The sequence below is a fragment of the Oryzias latipes genome, chromosome 10 (genome assembly GCF_053564925.1).
Source record: "Oryzias latipes strain Hd-rR chromosome 10, Olatipes_Hd-rR_3.1".
Taxonomy (NCBI): domain Eukaryota; kingdom Metazoa; phylum Chordata; class Actinopteri; order Beloniformes; family Adrianichthyidae; genus Oryzias; species Oryzias latipes.
Window position 1 is genome coordinate 21204195 of NC_136246.1, and position 20132 is coordinate 21224326.

Consider the following 20132-nt stretch of genomic DNA (forward strand, 5'->3'; position numbering starts at 1 on the left):
AAAAACACTAATTCAGGGCCATAAATCATTAATTTGACAGAACAATTCATTTACGTCATGTCCAGGGTTCCGTTGGGCCGTAAATGTCATAAAAAATTGTTGTGCAGTTTTTGTCCAGGACCAATGGGTTCCTTCAAGAACCAAATAAGCACCTGGAAACAGAAGACCAAGAAGGTGTTTCCATGTTTTATAATGGAGTGAATGGAATTGAACTAATTAATGTAGTTTGGAGGGAAAGATGCAGAAGGTTTGCTGACAACAGGTTTTTTTTTTGTTAATCAAAGAGATGTTTGGCAGTTCTATTTCGAACAATGATTGACTTTTTGTTCCACTGTGCTTGAATGTTTTCAGATGTGTTTGTTCTTAGTTTCTGTTTTTGTACATTCAGGAGGGGATTAAAAAAAAAAAAAAAGCTTACCGGTAATTAAAAAAATAATTTGATAAAAGTAGCCGGGCCAAAGGAACACCACAAGCTGAATGCTTTTTTGGGAACAGATAGAAAAAGAGCAGGCCAGGGCTCATTGATATGTTTCAGGTGTCAACAATTTCTGTTAGCCGACTACCAGATCTTACGAATGGGCAGATCCCTCCCCTCAACTATTGAATTTTTGTATTTCTCGTTACCCGATGGCTTGAGCATATTCCTGCGATGACAAAGTCAGGATTTGCCGGGCTTACTTTGTGAACGTGCGGTTCAGAGAGCACGATGCATCATTTGAAAACACAAATTGGCTGCCACAGTCGAGACCCCAATCTCCCTGAAAATCTTTTGGCACGTGCAGAGGGGCAGCAGTCGACTCAGCCACCATCAATTCTGCAGCAAAAACATGCAGTAATCCAGGGTGCAGGTGGAACATGACAGCAGTTTTGCCTGTTTGAACAGCCGTGAACAAACTATAGTCTTTGCAGTAAGTGGTTGATTGACTAGAGAGGTACTTTAGCTGCAAAACTTCAATATCAGATACTTTTATCTGTGTGATAAGTAGTATTTACTTCACTTGGCAAATATATGGATGGATTTGGCTCTATTGGCAGGTGAATGGGGCTCTCCAAGTGTACATTTATGAAAGAGGACAGATCTTGGAGTAGCGTCACACCTCAGCTAGATGAGAAAGTTCTTTCTGGACAGTGCTGCTATAAACCGTTAGCTTTTCCAATTTTGAATAACATCTCATACTTGGTGTACCGGTAATTTATACGGACATTGATTGATTGATTTAAAAAAAAGACTCTTAACTTCCAGAGCTGCGTGGTTCTGTTGCCAAGTCCATATGGCCCCTGGAAGCATTTCTCAAAAAAAAAGCCCAAATGCAGAGCTTCATTTGTGACTTTTGCACGAGGGTCTTTTGGAATCCACTGCCTGGCCTTTTGTGCCACCGGCAGTTGAACTCTACCCAAGGACAAGCTAGTCGCACAACGTATTCCGATGCTGGAAAATATTTGAAGAAACTGCAGATTAGACCGGGCCGCCAAACTCTTGACCCGCTGTTCTTTTTTACCTTTTCTTTTCTTTTATTTCAACTAAAAAAAGTAACTACATTAAAAAAAAAATACAGTTTCATGTTGATCTGTAATTGACTTTGTCACAGTTTTTACTGATGATGAATGCTTTTCTCTGTTCCAGCTTACCAATGTGATGGTGCCCTTCATGTTTAAGTATGCAGTAGACGAGCTTAACCAGATGTCGGGGCACATGCTGAACCTGAATGACGCGCCAAGTACCGTGGCTACTATGACAACGGCCGTGCTGATTGGCTGTAAGTCCCAGACTTGTATTACTCTGGCAGGTGCCGTGCACATCAGAGGGGAGGGGGCTGTGAGACTGTTATCTGCAGGCTAACCTTTCCCACCACATTCATATCAGTGCTGCTTGAGACCTCTTTTTCTCTCACATATTTGCATTAGGAGTCGTTCTGCATACAAGTTCACGGCTTTCAATCCCTACAACTCACTCGTATGTGTTGATGGCTCTTCAGTTTGCTTCCCAGAACAGAATTTGTTCAAAGCGGTGCCAAAGAAATTCCTTCTTTAACCCTTTTTACTTTTCTAAGCTTTTATTTTTTGTTCAAATAGGCCTTTAAGTGTTTCCTATAGTCCCTGCATGTGAAGCTCACAGTGACTGGAGTAATTTGGCAGCACAGTGCTCATCCTACCTTGTCAGATGTGGACACATTGTTCATTAGATGAGCATTCCTATTTAACGCCACATTACAGCCCCGTGAAGAGCAGCGCTGAGCAGAGCTGAGCAGAGCTGGGCCTGGCTGGACTAGTGGGTGGGGGGGGGATTATCAACCCTGACTTTTGTGTTTCACAACACGGTGAAATCCCCCCAGGAAGACGATGTACTATTCAAACTGAGGCTCGCATCAATTTGCGATGGTCATGCTCGTTCTATGATTGCATAAGAATTTACCAGCAGCGCCAAATCAAATCAGGTTTTTTTATGTGTGAAGCTGTTGATTTTATTGGGCTGAAGCACTTTGGCTAGGTTTTTCTTTATGTGAGCCAATTCCTATTTCTTTGAACTCATGATCATGAATCAGGAGCAGACAAAAAAAAAGATTGAAAAAGATCCTATTTGTTACATAGATGATATGCTGGGAGGGCCACAAGCTCCCTCCTCCGCTCCATTCTGATGCATTCACTTGTAGACAAACAGATCCATGTACATCTTTGGTTTCCTCATCTGAGCTGGTATCTGCCTGTACGGCTGGATGGCTCCAATATTGCTCGCCATATTTGTTGCACCGGTAATGTTAGGTTGGGGCTGTGAGGGGGAGCGTGTAACAGAGAGCTCTCAGCAACAGGAAGTGGGGTGGGGTTGCTCCACAGCAAAACCCAGAGGTAGATTTCCAATGAACAACTGCCATGAACTCTGCAGAAACCAATCCTGGAAAACGACACAAGTTTTTAAAATGAAACTAAAAACGGCATAATCATAACTAAAAGACCACTGGGAACAATTTTAAAATAGATGAAAAAGATGATTGGAGTGGAACTTTAAATGTGCTTAAAGAGGCCACATCATGAGTTTGTAATGCTATCGAATTGGAATTAATTCTTCAGCAGTCTTTGTTGGATTTGCTCAAAAAGCTCATGTACCGTATATTCTTGACTGGTCCTCCACTCCTCTCGCATCTCCCCATCTAATACGAGTAGTCCTGGAGATTGTGTCTTCTGGCAAAAATGTCAGCTTTTATTTTCTGTAGCTGATGCCTCAGCTGGCAAGAAGTTTGGTTTTATATAAAAATAACTACTCTAATTGAACAGGTTTTTCTATTGCTAGATGTATTTATTGTTGCTTATAGCATATTTTAAAATAATTTGTGTGCTTCTATTCATTTGCCAGATTTTATCCTTTAAGTACTCTAGTAAGACTTCCCTACTATGTAATAAGAGTACACTACTGCTGACATATTTGAATACTTCCAGACATAAGATGATAAAAAAAAAAAAAAGTTTCACCACCCTACACAAGCTTCATTGCCGTCTTGAGTAGTATAACCTATCCAGTCTCAGCTGCCTCAGTGCGCTGTGTCACATTTAATGGGCCAGGAAAGTATAGTTCATTTCATAACTGTCGTCTGTGCTTAGGATGATAGATTATCACGCAGCAGCTCCACTGTTTAAACCTCACGGCTTTTCACACCAGGTGTCCCAAAGCTCTCTGTTTTCTTTGATATCCCAGATGGTGTCTCACGAGCGGGCTCGGCCCTCTTCAACGAGCTGAGGAACACCGTGTTCGGCAAGGTGGCCCAGAGCTCCATCCGGCGCATCGCGAAGAATGTCTTTTTACACCTGCACAATCTGGATCTGGGTTTCCATCTCAGCCGCCAGACAGGGGCTTTGTCCAAGGCCATTGACCGCGGCACACGGGGCATCTCCTTTGTCCTCAGTGCTCTTGTCTTCAATCTCGGACCCACAGTGTTTGAGATGTTCCTCGTCAGTGCTATTTTGGTGAGTCCCAGGGATGAGATTGATGGCGATCAAAAGCTTTGTCTTCCCAGAAAAGCAGCAGTGTGACTTGAACTTTTCAAGTAGGCTGTTGACAATCATCTAAGACGCCTTTGATTGATTTAAAAGTATCAGTATTGTAGTATTGTTTGTTTACAAAGAATTTTCTAAATTATTCCAGTTTGCAGCTTAAGCAGGAGCTCTGTACATCCTGAACCCTGCAGCTTCCCTGCAGTACTTGAGTTTATGAACTGGAAAAAAAGAAAAGTGTCAGACTGTGTGGTTTAGAAGAAGTCTGACAGTATTCAAGATTAAATTGAACTTGAATGAAACCTGTTTTGTAATGTCTGCAAACATGCATAATGTGTCTGATCGGGAAGTGGAATTGAATTCAATGTTTGGAGTCGTCGTTGTCACTCAAAAAAAATCCAGTTCTTGTTTTGTCCCTTTCTTTTGAGAAAAATATTTTTAACCGGTTATTATGTAACGAAAAGAGCCGTCTTTTAGAGTGGGGCGGCCATTGTGCAGGGGTAGAGCGGTTGATCTTCTATCAAGGGAATGCTTTCCCCCCCTCTGCCTACCCACAAGTCCAAGTGTCCTCGGGCAAGGCACTGAACCCCACATTACTCCTGGTGGCCTGGCTAGTGACTGGCATAGCAACTCAGCCTCCATAGAGGCTACAAGCCTTAATGAAAAAAAGGTGGAGTAGAGATACATGAGTGGATGCCGTTCGCCTGTAACAGAGACATCATTTAAAAACCTGATATATTCATGCTTTCAAATAGTTTTTTTTCTTAATAAGCTGGTCATTTGTAGAATAAAAACACGTTTTAAAACCACTGTATTGAGTTTTTAGTTGCTTTATCTTGAAGCCAACTTGCTAGAAGAATCTCATAAGTAATGCTGATTCACAGTATTGGCCAAAATTCAGGATCCCTGCAAACTCCCAGCAGGTCATTTGTATCTGATTTTTATCTATGTATTAAAAGACTGTCAAAATTGTTTCTCGACCATGTTTGAAAGGTCAAACACAAACGTTGATTTTTAATTAAACAAGCCTCAAAACCTAGTGACTTTGTGTAACCTTGACAATCCTTTCTGCAGATTCCCTGCAAATTAATTTCTGGTTTATTGTCTAATTCACATTCTGACGGTAATACGAATGTTTAATAAGGTTTCGTGGAAATGCAGTTCATCAGTGTCTGTGATGAATCCTAAGTGTGGTAGTGTTTAATGTCCTTCTGCATTTGAAATGAACTGAAGGCTTCTTGACCATCAAAATCTAACATTTTTACTTTAGTTTGACTGAAATAGGAGCATAATTACTATTTTAGCAAACCTTGTTTTTTTTTGCAGAAAAATTAAATTAATCTAGTATTAAGTACACTGGATTAAAAACATTTTTTTTCCAATAATAAGGTGTAAAAATGCTCTGTCCTTCTCATCCTTCTCTGCAGTATTACAAGTGTGGTGGGGAGTTTGCAGCAGTGGCCTTGGGCACCTTATCAGCATATACTATTTTCACAATTCTTGTCACTCAGTGGAGGTAGGATGGAGGATTTGTGTTGTTTTTCTGTGTCTGTATCTATAAGTGAGGTTCGCTTTTGTTTGACAGGGTCAGTAAATGTGGTCACTCACCAGCTGAAATGTACTAATGAAAGGCCTTATTGCACATGTCACACACAGGACTCGGTTCCGTATAGAGATGAACAAAGCAGACAACGAAGCGGGCAACGCCGCCATCGACTCTCTGCTCAATTATGAGACTGTTAAGGTAAGAACCAACCCCCACCCGGCCCTAGACGTACAGAAAATGGACCAAATATGTGTTTACCTCGTAAAAAATGTTCACATCTTCTGTCAACGCAACAATTTTTAAAGATTAACTTAATGGATTTGAGCATTTCTCAAAGCTAATAAATCTACCCGTAACCTTTTATAAAAAGGAATGAAATTTAGAAATGTATTTGTCCAAAACAAAATAATACCAACTGGTTTTAATCATTTTTAAACCTTTCTTTAAAGCACTAAAGTTATATTTTTTTGTGGGATTAATCTTTTAAATTAATCATAAATTTCCACCGAAAATTTAAAAGTCTTGTATTGACTTGAAATCCCAACCTTCCAATTACAGTTAAGGGTCTAACTTTTGTCGAAACACTTTGAGTAAAACACTTTTGAGCAAAGCACACCGTTTATTTAATTACTTATTTGACTTTATTCCGTGTCACTTTTGTTAATTATATTAGAAATGAACTATGTGTAGTTTATAGGGGCAAAAGTGGGCGGAAAGCAATAACGTTTAAATTCCCACTCCAATGAAAATTATGTTTTTGGTGTTTCTCACATGTGGCATGACAGAGAACATATATTTAAAAAATTAAGCTTAAAATTAAATTTGTGAGTATTTCTTTATTCAAATTTGAAAAAGATCATATTTGTCACGTAGAAAATATGTTGGGCGGGCTACAAGCTCCCTCCTCTGCTCCATTCTGATGCATCCACTTGTGTACGTCTTTGTTTTCCTCGTCTGAGCTTTTATCTGTCTCAAAACTTAAAGGCTGGATAGAAATGACAACAGTTGTGTATTGTTCATGCCAAAAAAGAAAAGAAAAAAAACAATCTACAATAGCATTAACCCTTCGTTCAGACTGAAATGTGGAAGACAAAATAGCTCCAATTTTGCTCCCCATTGTTGTTGCACCAGTAATGTTGTGAGGTTGTGAGGAGCTGTAAGCTAGTGGGACAGCATGTCATCAGATGGAGGACAGGATGTGGGAGCAGAGCTGCTCTATGCCAACGCTCAGCTCACAACTCAGAAACGACTTTCTAATGAACTCCTGCCGCTCTGCAGAAACTTTGTCCTAGAAAATAAAAGGTTTTTGATTTAGGCTAAAAACTGTAGAATCATAATTAAGGAACCACTGGGAACACTTTTGCAATAGATCAGAATTAGAATATGATCAAACAAATCGAGCTTCTGAAATGTATGTACTTGTAGATTCATTTACTTGCATAAAGTGTTTGCCAGAGTCCAAATGTAACATAAATACGCCCAAGTCATTTTCTTTAAGATCAAGTTTGATTGTCTCAAATTATTGCTATAGTACTTGAAAATAACTAGCAGAAGCACAAAAACAGGAATTTAACTTTCTTCTTATTTAACCACAAATGTAACATAATAAGAAAGAGGAAAAATGCCTCGTTTGTTAGAGCTAATGAAACAAAAAGAGATTGACAAATTAAGATTGTTTTTGCAAGTGTAAATCTCCTACTTGTGAAACTCTTTCTATTCTCTCACACGGGAAAAAACTGCTCTAAAACTATTTTGCTGCTGCCAGGGATAGAGGTCATGTTTGTCAGCATTTAATTGAGACCAAATTTGAACTAAAACATGGCAAATTGATTACCACCGGACTTATGGCACAGTTAAAAAACGTTTTCTTTTTTGTTTTGTAGTCAGTTATGATTTCATTTTTTGAATCATAGCAGGTTTGAACACAAACCTGGCACCTCATCTCATATCAGGGCATTTTGTTTTTCTTTCAATTGATCTTTTTAGATCTCTGATCTCTTGATTTGAAGCATAAAATGTGGGCGTGCCCTACAACAAGCCCGGAAAGTGTGGTTGATTGGTTGCAGCTACTTTTGTCGGAATTTAGGACAAAGGGAAGCAAGCTTGTCTTCTGTCAAAATCCTGGTGGCGGACATCAAAGTGTTTACATTGAGCAGATTCTATGGTATGATGACATCAATCATTTCTCTTAAGAATCTGCTCCCCTCAGATGTGATGACTCACAAACGTCATAAGACATTAAATTAAATGGACAAACTGAGCTCAATTCGCCCTCTGCTCCTCTACATGTGTATTATATTTATGGTATGAGTATTATATTTATGGTATGAGTATTATATTTATGGTATGAGTATTATATTTATGGTATGAGTATTATATTTATGGTATGAGTATTATATTTATGGTATGAGTATTATATTTCTGGTATGGTATGAGTGAGACTCCAGTGAGCATAAATGCTCTGCTGATACAGAGTAATTCCAACAGGGAAAACACAGTCCTGGCATCTTTATGTTTTATGATGTTATTACGGCAAATAAAAAAAAGGCTATTTTGCTTGTTTATTAACACAGCACTGTTTCTTTTATTTTGTAAATTAATCTTTTCCATTAAGAATAAAACAAATTCAGCAGAGTATTTTTTTCATGGAACAAAAAAATGACAAAGGAATTGATTTTAGACAGAAGCCCCGCTATTACATTGGTAGAATCTGTGCTGAAGTACAAGTAATGGGACCTTTATTGATAAGACACCAATTTTAAACCAAAAAATACCAGTTTCACTTAAAAAAAGACAAACTCTTTCTCTGTCTTTTTTTATTTATTTATCCAAATCGAAGAGAAAGTCCATACTTGGTTTTTCAGTGATGTGCTGTTATGGGAACCTCTGAATAGAGTCAAAGAACTCACAAAATAGTGAAAATAAATAGCCGGACTCTGCCTGTACAGCAGAGCGCCTGCTTTAAATGTCTTTAGCAGACAAGGGAAGGAGGCTAAAAGCTTTTAGACGGATGCCAGCAAACCCCTTTTCAGACTCTTCCCTTTGATTCAAGGTTGAGGCTTCCACCTGTTAAAAGCAACTCTTTAATTCCTGCAGCCATTCCTGTTTTCGTCAGAGCAAAGGAGAAGTTAGCAAACAATAAACAACTATATATTTTTTGAAAATGTAATTTTAACTTAATGGTTTAATTTCTGGTTCTGTTTATATGTGTTCGTGTTGTTTAAATTTGTGTGAAATCCTTGGTCTTCATTGTTTGACATTGTCAGACTGCGTGTGCTCCTCAATAGTTGGTGCCATAAAGACCGGGTGAAAATATTAGTCTGGGTTATTTTATGAGTTTTTGTGGGCTGGTGAAGTAGCACACAATTCATCTTTGCCTGCTTTTATAATACATTACAACACAGTCAGGCTTTGCTAAGTTCAGTTCTCTCTAAAACCTTATTAACATGGCTGCTTCTAACTTTGTTTTTGTTTTCTATTAGAAAATTCAATCTTTCTACATTTTTTAGTATTCACCAATGGAAATATATATTACTGGATTGCTTTATTGTTCCACGTGGTTGCTACTTATCACAGTATAATTATATACATTTTCATAGGTTTTTAAACTCCTGCTTATCTTGCTACTAGATTAATAAATTTAATGTTTAAATTCAGATCAATCCTGAAAGAAAAACCTTTGCAAATCAATTCTACAAACGGTTTAATTTTTTATGTTTTTGAGGAAATTGATTTAAAAACAAAAAGCAGTTTTTCAGAAAACAGAGTTCTAAACGTCATAATGTTTGATGTCAATGAAATGTTTCAAGCAAGGATTGGAAATATAAACACAGGGCATAAAAAATCCACGAAAGCATCACCATAAATATGAAAAAACACTTTCAGAGGCTGGGTTTACATTGGAAGATGCTCTGTGATTCCTCGTCAGTTTCTGTTGGGTTTCACAGGGTAGAAATATATCAAATCAATAATTGAGTGTTTGTTTAGAATAGGAAAAAAAGCCTTTTTATATTTGTGTTGCAACAAAAATTGCAATTTTTGTTGTTGAATGTCACATAAAAATAGTTTAAAATTGTAAATCAATTACTTATCAGCTGCTACTGTTTATCTTAAATGGGATTAAATTCAATATTTTTTTACAATTGTTTACATGATTTGATATTATTATATTATTAATATTATACTATTATTATTTAATCTTTAGATGGCTAGACCTTTCTGCCTTGTAGTCCAATTTTGCTAAAAACTGTATTTTTTACTCATGCTTTTATTTTGCGTAGAAACTTAAGTTAAAGCTCTGGATGATTTCTGTGTAGCATCATGTTACAAATATGCCTCAACCTTTTTTTATTTTACCGTTTCACAATGTGCATATTGCGGATTTTTTAAGCCTTTTTATAAGTAAGACCTCATATAGCACAATGCCATTTTAATATTTTGCAAAGAACCTTACAATGCGTTCCTCCTTTTACTCGTATAATGAATGCTTTTTATCCTTTATATATTTATTTATTCATTTTTTTGCCACCATTGCACTTTTATTGTCTTGTGTCCTGTTTTTCTTAACATTTTGTTCTGTGTTATTTTGTGTCATCTGTGTCAATGTGGCCAGATTTAGCATCACTCTGAGCTGTGAGTGTGCATATGTAATTAGATCTCCACCCACTCAGAAATCCGTTCCACTTCCACAAAGGCTCGGATGAAGAACCTGAGCGCGGCGCCTTGCACAGCTTCAGTTTGTCCTCCTTGTGCTACTTTCTCCCGTGTGTGTGTCTGTGTGTGTGTGTGTTTGTGCGGGCCTCTGTGATTCGCTGTGTTACCTTAAATGCAAATTGATGCCAAGTCTGTAGCTGCACAGAACCACAACTGTTAGCTGGAGAAGAAAATCACCCACTTAGCCAGAGCAGCCGAACAATAATTGATGCAGCCTGAAGAAGTAGCAGTTTTTCAACAACGTTTGGTAAATAGGGGCGATGTCGAGTGTTTTTGGAGGGTAATTTAAAATGTGTTTTCTTCATTAACCTTTTTATTAGCCATTTTTCACCCAGATCGATACAGTAATACAGAGCTTCTGTGTCCAAACCATTGACGATTTTTTTTTTTTTCTGCCTAATATTTGGAAGTATTGTTTTACCACAGCCATTGTTCTCTGCCAAAGCTTGTTATCCACCGCCTGCTCAGCGAGGCAGACTTTGGATTTTGTTCCATCGCCCTTCAAGTCCTTTAAAATCTGTCGGGAGCAGATGAAGTTACAGACACATGAAGAAGCGCTTCAGAGGCCAGTCTGAGAGCCAGACTACGTTCAGAGCGGGCGCTGAGAACAAATGCAGCCTTGAGGCAGGCTGAGCTCAAATGTCTATCTGCCTGACACTGCTCTCCGTGCTCCCTTAACCTTTAACCGCAACCACATTTCTCTCTCTCCCCCTCCACACTCTCCACATTTGCACTTTCCTTCCATCCTTTTGTGGATCTGTCGCTCCTTTCTCTGGCCTGTGCCCCCCTCCTCTCTTCCTCTACATGTTTCTCATCTCGCCTGCAGTACTTCAACAATGAAAAGTACGAAGCTGAAAGGTATGATGGCTACCTGAAGCTGTATGAGTCATCCTCCCTAAAAACCACGTCAACCCTCGCCATGCTCAACTTTGGTCAGAGTGCCATCTTCAGCGTCGGCCTCACTGCCATTATGCTACTGGCCAGCAAAGGCATCGCAGCAGGTGAGGAAGTTTGAGGTTTTTGGGTTAAACATGCAAGTAAAAAATGAAGAAAAACCCTCACATGGAGGCATTTCTCCATCTTTCTGTCAGTCATTTCCACTAGAAGCCCTATTAGAGATATTGTCAGCTTCACAGAACAGAAAAACTGACAAGAAAAAGCCTGATTACAGACGCTGAACGAGAACAAAGCACAGCAAGGATGAAAAAAGTGGCATGCACAGGAAATACAATAGCATTGTTGCAGAAAATTAAATCACAGAGGGGTGGGGATGCTCTTTCTGTGATCACAACTTCAAACAGGGAATTTGTTTGCTGTTTATTTAGGATGTCAGGCTTTCACATCCAGGCGCGTTGAAATGGAGCTGCTTTGCTAAACGTTGCTCCCTGTTCTCTTTAGGTAACATGACTGTGGGAGACCTGGTGATGGTGAACGGCCTGCTGTTCCAGTTGTCTCTCCCACTCAATTTCCTGGGTACGGTGTACAGAGAGACCAGGCAGGCCCTCATAGACATGAACACACTATTCACCCTTCTGAACGTCGACACAAAGATCAAGGTAACTTGTCGACCTGACATCCAGTTCTCTTCTCTGCAGTAACGGTTAGCTTCTTTTGTTCCTTTTTTTAAATACTCGTTCAATTAAATAAAAAGGTGATGAACCCTTTCATCACATGGATTTCATCCTGAGAATTCTCTTTGTCCAGATAAAAACTGTGCTTGATTTAAAAAAACAAAAAGAAGACAAAACTGTTGTTAAACGGTGTAATGACACTCTTTACGTTTCAGTTTAGGCAGTCGCACACTAAAAAACACATTTGTCAACAAACGCAACAAATTCCAATCACAAATGTAGACATGGTTAAAGCCAAAGACTGTCTATTGTTAGTTTGAGCTCTAATTTAAAGGTTACACAACTTACCATGTTCTTTGGAGTATGTCGCGGGTTTTTACATATTTTGGCCGGCGGTGCAACTTGTATGTCATTTTTTAAAAATAAATCAGCTCACATGTTCGTTAATAATACACACTGTAGGTGTGTGCATCAATATTTGCTACTGAAAGGAGCCTGAAGAAGCAGCGCCAGCCTAAGTAGGGATGTTCAGATTTGACTCAGAGGATAAAGAATTCAATGGATTTAGTGATTTAAAATAATATTCAAGATGAAATGTTCCGTCTTGTTTCTGTATTTTGTTAAATAAAATGTCTCTCAAAAGTGCAACCTAAATAATATTTTTTCTTGTTATTGCATTCTTTGGCATCTGAAACGTATATACGGTAAACACATTCATAAGTATTTTTTAATCATATTAAATTAGTGTTGTATAACACTTTTTTTAAAGTTAAAACAAGGAAGCTCTTGTTTTTGAGTATAATTTTGGTTTTTTTCCCATAGTTTGGCTTTTCCTTTTGTAACCCCTGTTTTGGTCTTACGTGGAACACATTTCTTTAAAAAATTGCCCACCATGTGAAACTGAATTTGCGCTTAATTTGTACATAAATATATATTTACATCACCAAACTTTGTGACATTTATAAATGATATATATTGACCTCTACAGCATATTCAGCATCTCGAAGAACACGATCCATCAGTGTTTTTCCAACGGTTAAAAACAAAATGAAAACAAGAAAATGTAATGAAGACTACACATTTGTTTAATTGAATGAGAGAGCTCACCTGAACCATGCTTCAGGCCCGTCTGACTTCAAGGCTCTCAGTTTGACTCATTATTGCAGCATTTATGTGTGAATAGTTTACCTTTAAACCAGTTCATCAGTATATTAACAGTATCATCTGTGTGTATTAATCACACATTATGCATTAAATCATTAACGCCATTCATTCTTAACCATTAAAAACCTCTAAATGTCAGTGTTTGAGATTATAATTAATAAGCCTTACATTTGTTCCCTGGCTTCATTTAGCTGGACATTTTCTTCATATATTTTTTTATTCTCCTCTTAAATCCAACCCTCTGCCATCATAAAAGAGCACTTAAGTGCCTTTCCTTTGCCTCCCACCCAACAAGGCCATTTCCATCACTGGCATGAGCAGAAGAAAGAAATCCGTCCAGTTATGTTTCACTCATCTGTAATATTCTTCTGCTTGTGATGGCCGGTAGTTCGTTTACAGCAGAAAGATTTTTATGTGGAACAAACAGACTTGTTTTTACATGAAAAGCTTTAAACTTCAAAATTAACCACAAAATATATGTATCCTTTTATGATGAGCAATCCAAAATGCCTATTTACTGACATTAAAGATTGGCAGGGTATTCTTTAATTAGGTTGTGACCTTGAATGCATCACGGTGCACAACAGCTGAACTCAGTGGGAAATAAAAGTTTCACGCCTGTTTTAGTCACCGTGAAGGGCGGTGGGGAGATTCTGATGGTTCTTCTGTGACCAGCTATCAAATCCACCGTGAACGTGTGTCCCGGCGGCCCCACGCTCCACCTCTGTGCTCTTGTTTTTATTTTATCTATTTATTTAGTCATGCCTGTCTCTCTCCTCTGATGTGTTCTTCTAGGAGAAGGATTTGGCCCCACCGCTAGCCGTCACGCCACAGGACGCCACCATTCGTTTTGAAGATGTCTACTTTGAATACATGGAAGGCCAGAAAGTCTTGAACGGAGTTTCCTTTGAGGTTCCCGCCGGCAAGAAAGTGGCTATTGTTGGCGGCAGTGGGTCAGGGTACGTGACATTTGAGAGAATGAGAGTCGTACCTTCAGCCGGCTGTGTTTCCCTTCACACCCACATGAGAGCATTACATTAGTGGACAGCGGGGAGTGTGTGTGTGTGTGTGTGTGTGTGGGGGGGGGGGGGGGTGTCAATGGCCCTCAAAGTGACGTGATGATGGTATCTGCTTTCAGAAAAAGTACCATCGTGCGACTTTTGTTCCGCTTCTATGAGCCCCAGCAGGGCAACATCTACATCTCAGGGCAAAACATTCGGGACGTCAGCCTGGAAAGCCTGAGGAAGGCTTTGGGCGTTGTACCTCAGGTATGAACACCACACGTGAGTGTCTCCTCTGAATCTGGAGCTCCCAACGTAAATGCTGCTCCTATTTAGAACTTTTATGTTGCAAAGAACAGAACACCAGGGTATTTGTAAAAGAATTAGGTGATGTTGGTGAGAACGTCTTCTTAATTATTCTACAAGATTCAGGAAATTAGACAGCAGTCTTGTACTGCTAACAAAGAGGGAATTCATTATCAGAAAGTACAACCAGATTTATGGAGCCAGATGTTTTCAAAAATTGTTTTTAAATAATCTAAGTCTGATTTCTAATTACCGCTAAACACATTTAGATTTTAACTGTCTTGAATCTTAATAATTACAGTTTAAGAAAATAAAACCTTAAGGTTAAAAAATAAAAGTTTTAAAGAAATCCTTTATCAAAAATGATTTTAGGGCCTAAAGAGAAAACTTTAAGCAAATGACTGAAACATTTTCTTAAAGATTTCGTGCATGTGAGCAATTTCCTTCTTAAGAGTTTATTAAAATATTTGCAAATTGAAAATCTCCCCTGTTGCTTGCTTGATTTTTATTTTAAAAATACATTTTCTTTTTTTAATGGTTCATAAGGACTGTTGAGAAGCTTGTTTTTTGTTATATTTCATATTTAAAGCCTTAGAATCTAGGTATCTTTCACTTCCATTGAACTGAAAGGCCTTTCTGAACAGATGGTGCACAAATGTTTAATTCTGTCATTTGCACTCGTCCTCCTATCCTCCTTTATGCGTCTTTTGTCCTCTGTTTCCCTCCGTGCTGCAGTAAAAAAAAAAACATTCTCTGAAGCCTCGTTTTCTTCTCTGAATCGCTGTTACCAGGATGCTGTGCTGTTCCACAACAACATCTTCTACAACCTGCAGTACGGGAACATTAATGCCACACCAGAGGAGGTGTACCAAGTGGCTCGCTTAGCGGGCCTCCATGACGCTATCCTTAGGATGCCCCATGGCTATGACACTCAGGTTGGAGAGCGGGGTCTGAAACTCTCAGGTTTGTTGCACTTTTACAATTTAAATGCTTCGTATCAATACCAGAGAAGGATGATTTTGGTGTAAAGAATGGCATGAGGACAACGGTGACACATTTAGATTATGAATTTTCAAGAACGTTTCCTATTTATGGTTGAAATATCAGAACAAACTGTTTAGTGTTTCTGAGAAAAATCAATTCTACTCCTCAACCCACAAAATGCACATTTCCTAACATTTTTCAGACATTTGTAGAATTTTTTTACAATACCTATATATATATTTTTACAGTTTTCACTTTTACTAGTCTTTCTAAACTGTCTTGCCATTCCTTACCGCTTATCTTTTTCTTGTCTATTCTCATTTTTTCTCAATTTATTTCATATATTTTTTATTATTTTTATAATTATTTAAGCTTATTTTTTATCAAAAACAGATTTCCAACTTCCATTCATGTATTCTTTTTTAGATAAAAACATGATTTTTTTTTTGTTTAATCCATCCGTTTTCATTCACAAGATCATAGATTCCCTGTAAGTCAAAAGGTGAGCTTTCTCACTGAACATTCCAGATGGAAACGCCACTTTTTTTTTTTTGTCTCCAGAGTACCAAGTGAAAGAACGATCAAACAGAGATGTTTTTTTTTCTTTTCTTTTATTAATTCTGGACTGCTGTGAGTGACATTTGACCGTATGTGAGATGAGAAAGCTCAGGTAGAGTCGGCCGGTTCTCTGAGCCTCCTGGCTCACGTCATCGGTGTTTTCCACCTACAGCCATGTTTACACTCGCTGGAAGTCGCTCGCTTTTAAGAGGCCACACGCCGCCCGCGTGCAATAAAAGCCAAGTTGGCCTCGGTGGGAAAAATCTTTACGCTCCGCTGACTTTTCCTTACCGGTACATGAGGTCAGTTTTAGCCGACTGAACCCTATAGCTCACCTGAATGACGGCCCTCCCTTTATGGTAAAATATGAGTGAGCTGAGGCCAGATCTAGATTTTTTTTTTCTGTTTTCACTTTGATATTCATACCTTTTATGCAATTCCTTTTAGGAGGAGAGAAGCAACGCGTCGCAATCGCCCGAGCCATTCTCAAGAACCCGCCCATCCTTCTGTACGACGAAGCGACGTCGTCCCTCGACTCAATCACCGAGGAGGTATCCTGACTGCCTTCACTACCAGCACACACCCGTAGCGTAACCATCAAATGCCGGTTCGGTGCAGCAGGCACTGGCTGACACCCCGCTGCGTTTGCATACACGTTTAGCAGAACAAACGCCCACCTGGTCACCTGCTGTAGGTACACAATAATTCTGCTGGCTCCTGCGTCACCTACCTGCTGTGAGACACTCCCCCCACCCCACACACACACACACACACACACACACACACACACACACGCTCACTCACACACTCCCATAACACCTGCCTTTGTTTTCTCCTATTTAATCTCCGCTTAAACCGCAGAGTCTTTGTAAATGTTACATTTAATGAGAAAGTTCAGCCAGCTTCTCTAAACTTCAGTGGAAAGAAAATTCGAGCTGCAGCTGTTGATTAAAGATTTCTGCCTTTCATTACAATGAGCTTATTTATTCATATTATATAAAGATAAGCATGTGAAGGTGGGTTTCTGTACCACAGCGCATTGATTTTCATATGTATTCTGTCATTCATGAGCTTTTTCGACGCGCTCTTATTGCAGCTGGAAACTGTTTCCCTTCGGATCAGCCGTATGCTCTTATGAAGCATCAGGAGTGACGATGATGAAGATGCCTTCCTTTGTTTGTTTTCAGAACATTATGACTTCAATGAAGGAGATGGTGAAGGACAGGACATCGGTGTTCATCGCCCACAGGCTTTCCACAATTGTGGATGCAGATGAGATATTAGTGCTCAGCCAGGTAAAAGCTTATTTTCATAGTTATCGCACAATTCAAGTTTGGATGAATTTCTATCGAGGGAAAAGAATTTGTCCGTCTTCTTAACCTCCAGCATTTGTATGTGCAAACAAGAATTTAGCGAGTTCTTTTTTGGCCCTCATTTATTTGCAGTTACCTTACCTCAATGTACATGATGAAAACCTGCTTTGTTCAGCTTTTCTCATTAAGTACAACAACAACAACAGGAGCCTGCTGGTCTAAGAAAAAAAAAAAAGTATCGTTTTCTCCATAAGGGCTCATTAAAGCAGTCAGACTGGACTAGCTGTTTTGGTCAGATGGCATGTCTTGTTTGTCTTGGTGACTAATAATGTATGGGCCAGCTTCCCAGACACTGATGAGGCCTTATCCAGGACTATACATGCTTTTGCACTAAAGGCAAAACTGGATTATATAGCTTTTTTATTTTTATTTTGGTCACAGTTGAAGCTTTTAAACTGTGGGAGAAGTGAGGCTTTTATGTGCAGCACAACAGTCAAAAAAAGCATGTCTGGGTGAACGGAGAAGGGCTGCTGGATTCAGTGGGCTGGAAGGACACGGAGAAGCTGTAAGATGAGCGCCAAGTCAATTATTATCCGAAAGGAAGAGTTAATTTAGAACGTAACACAGGTGAAGTGACATTTTCCTCCAGTGCTCGAGTGTGAGGATGAAATGAGAAGGGATTTCTTTGAACGCGGGCGAGTCGAGCGCGTTTTGTTTGGCGCTCCCGAGTCAGATGGCGGGGATCAGAGGGTCGTAGCGAGGAGGCACGTTTGCGTGTGATGTCGCCATAGCGTTTGCTAGTGTCACCAGCAGAGGACTGCCTGGGGTGCTCATTAAAATAATGAGCGGATGCAGTCACATGCTCGTCTTGGGTGCTCTAAAGATGATGCCAACACCTCTGCTTGCTCATGGGAGGCGTGTGTGTGTGGGGGGGAGAGGTGGTGGTGGGGCGCCTTAGTTTGTGTTTCACTGCGTGGGAAGGACGCGTGTGTGTGTTTGTCGTGCGTGGAAACGTTCGTGTCTGCGAGCGCTTGTTTTTATTAGAGGAACGCAACAGTTGTTGGGGAGGCGGCAGGGATTTGTGGAGGGGGGGAGGTGACTCTCTGCACAGTGTGGTCAGCGCTGTGTGGTCATGAAGCGGCGCTAACTATAAGACTCGGTTGTTTTTTAGTTTTTGAGCCCTCCCTGCTTTCTTGTCCCTCGCAGGGCAAAGTGGCGGAGCGCGGCACACACCAGGCCCTCCTCGACACCCCCGGCAGCCTGTACGCCGAGCTGTGGAACGCACAGAACAGCAAAATCCTCAACAGCAGGAAGAGCTCGAGCGCGCCGGCCGCCGAGCGGCTGTCCCAGAAGGAGGAGGAGAGGAAGAAACTGCAGGAGGAGATCCTGAACAGCGTGAAGGGCTGCGGGAACTGCTCCTGTTGAGAGAAACCGCCATCGCCATGTTCCCACTCTCCCTCACAGATGGCCTACGTTGAAATCCCCTCCACTTTAACCGGACCCCCCCCCCTCAATTTCTGCGACTATCTCCCCCTCTTCTTGTGTGCTGCTCACCAAAATAAAGGAGGAGAAGATCTAGTTGGCTCTGGATACATGCCAGTTGTTTATCAGCTGAAGCAAAGCGGAGGCCATATTCTTCACATACATCTGTGACTCTGCCCCCTCCTCCATTGTTGACATCAAATCTATTGTCTTCCTTTGCACTGGAAACATGTAATGACATACAAATGCAGTGATACTGACACTAATCTGTGTTTGATTGCATTTTTTTTAATTGTAATGAAAAAGCAGAGCTTTTATTTTGTATTTAATGTGTGTACATATCCGTTTTTTTCTGGAATTAGGAATCCAAAAAAGATACAACTCTTTTTCTTTCTGCCAATTGCCCAATCCATGTTCTGAATAATGTTTATTAATAAATGTGAGTCTAACAAGTGAGTGTTTGAGCAGACGTTAACGGAATTAAAGGTGGGAGCTCCAACACACCATGAATGTGTCACAGCAGCTAGAGCTTTTATTTTAAGGAAATCTAGTTTGGATTTTTAAACTTCTGATAAAAAAGCAAAAAAAACCTGAAAAAACCCCCCACAAGTTTGGAAGTTCAACCGCGTCTTTTAGATCTTGTGACCAAAGTGAAGTATCTTCGTCCTGGCAAAATAAAATGCACTTGTCCAGGACATCATTGTAAATACTGGCTCTTGTTTTTTAAGGGCTCATTTGTCAGAAATAAATACATTTTCTGATTATTCCTCTGTTTTATTGGGCTTTTCTGTAGTGTTTTTTGGGTCGCATGACTTCTGTAGGCGAAAGTAAATGTAGTGGGGTTTTTTATAAAGCAAAATGAAGGATCTGTTTGGTACATATTTCCATGTTTTAGATATTTCTATGTCTGGCTTCATGACGCAGCAAGTTGATACTTCCCCGGGGCTTCAGTTAACAAATGTATAGATTGCAAAGCTAATCATCACATCAGTGCAACATGGGAAATAGCTGCACATATGTAAAAAAAGAATGAAAACTAATCACCTCGTTAAAAAATGTCTTTAGGTTGAAGGAATGGTGACGGAAAACCAAGCAGGAAGATGGTCGCGCTGCATGTTTATGCTAACAGTGAGCTGAAACTGCATAATTTGTTTTGTGTGTGATTTTTAATCATGTTAGGGCATCTGCATGAGTTTCTCAGGTTATGCGATGATAATTTGTCAAGAACGAACCCTGCTGCTCGCATGATGACAGCCGGGATCCTCCAGAGGACCACCCAGGACCCTGAAAAGAATGGAAAAGGCTTGAAAAATTTATGAATGCACATTAATTCATATGTTTTTTTTTTTACATTTTGTTTTTATTAAAAAAAACACCCTCGTGAAAGAAAACCTTATAGATGAATATGTTGGGGGGAATCCCAAAGTACCTGGAATGGAACTAAAGAGAGTTGAAGCATCATGAATGAGGTCACTGAGCAACATTTGAGAAATTAATTTTTTTACAGATT

At 39.6% G+C, this 20132-nt stretch overlaps 1 protein-coding gene across 1 annotated transcript in view; it reads left to right on the forward strand.

Annotated features, from left to right (window-relative positions):
* The window catches only part of abcb7 (ATP-binding cassette, sub-family B (MDR/TAP), member 7), a 28031-nt gene extending 8645 nt beyond the window's left edge, over positions 1-19386 (forward strand). The window contains exons 5-16 of the mRNA XM_004073347.5: positions 1625-1757; positions 3689-3957; positions 5412-5500; positions 5641-5728; positions 11070-11244; positions 11642-11799; positions 13774-13937; positions 14117-14246; positions 15077-15248; positions 16275-16378; positions 17015-17122; positions 18347-19386. Coding sequence (XP_004073395.1) covers positions 1625-1757; positions 3689-3957; positions 5412-5500; positions 5641-5728; positions 11070-11244; positions 11642-11799; positions 13774-13937; positions 14117-14246; positions 15077-15248; positions 16275-16378; positions 17015-17122; positions 18347-18565 — 1809 coding nt within the window. The 3' untranslated portion in view covers positions 18566-19386. The remainder of the gene's footprint in view (positions 1-1624; positions 1758-3688; positions 3958-5411; positions 5501-5640; positions 5729-11069; positions 11245-11641; positions 11800-13773; positions 13938-14116; positions 14247-15076; positions 15249-16274; positions 16379-17014; positions 17123-18346) is intronic.
* The last annotated feature ends 746 nt before the right edge of the window (positions 19387-20132 follow it).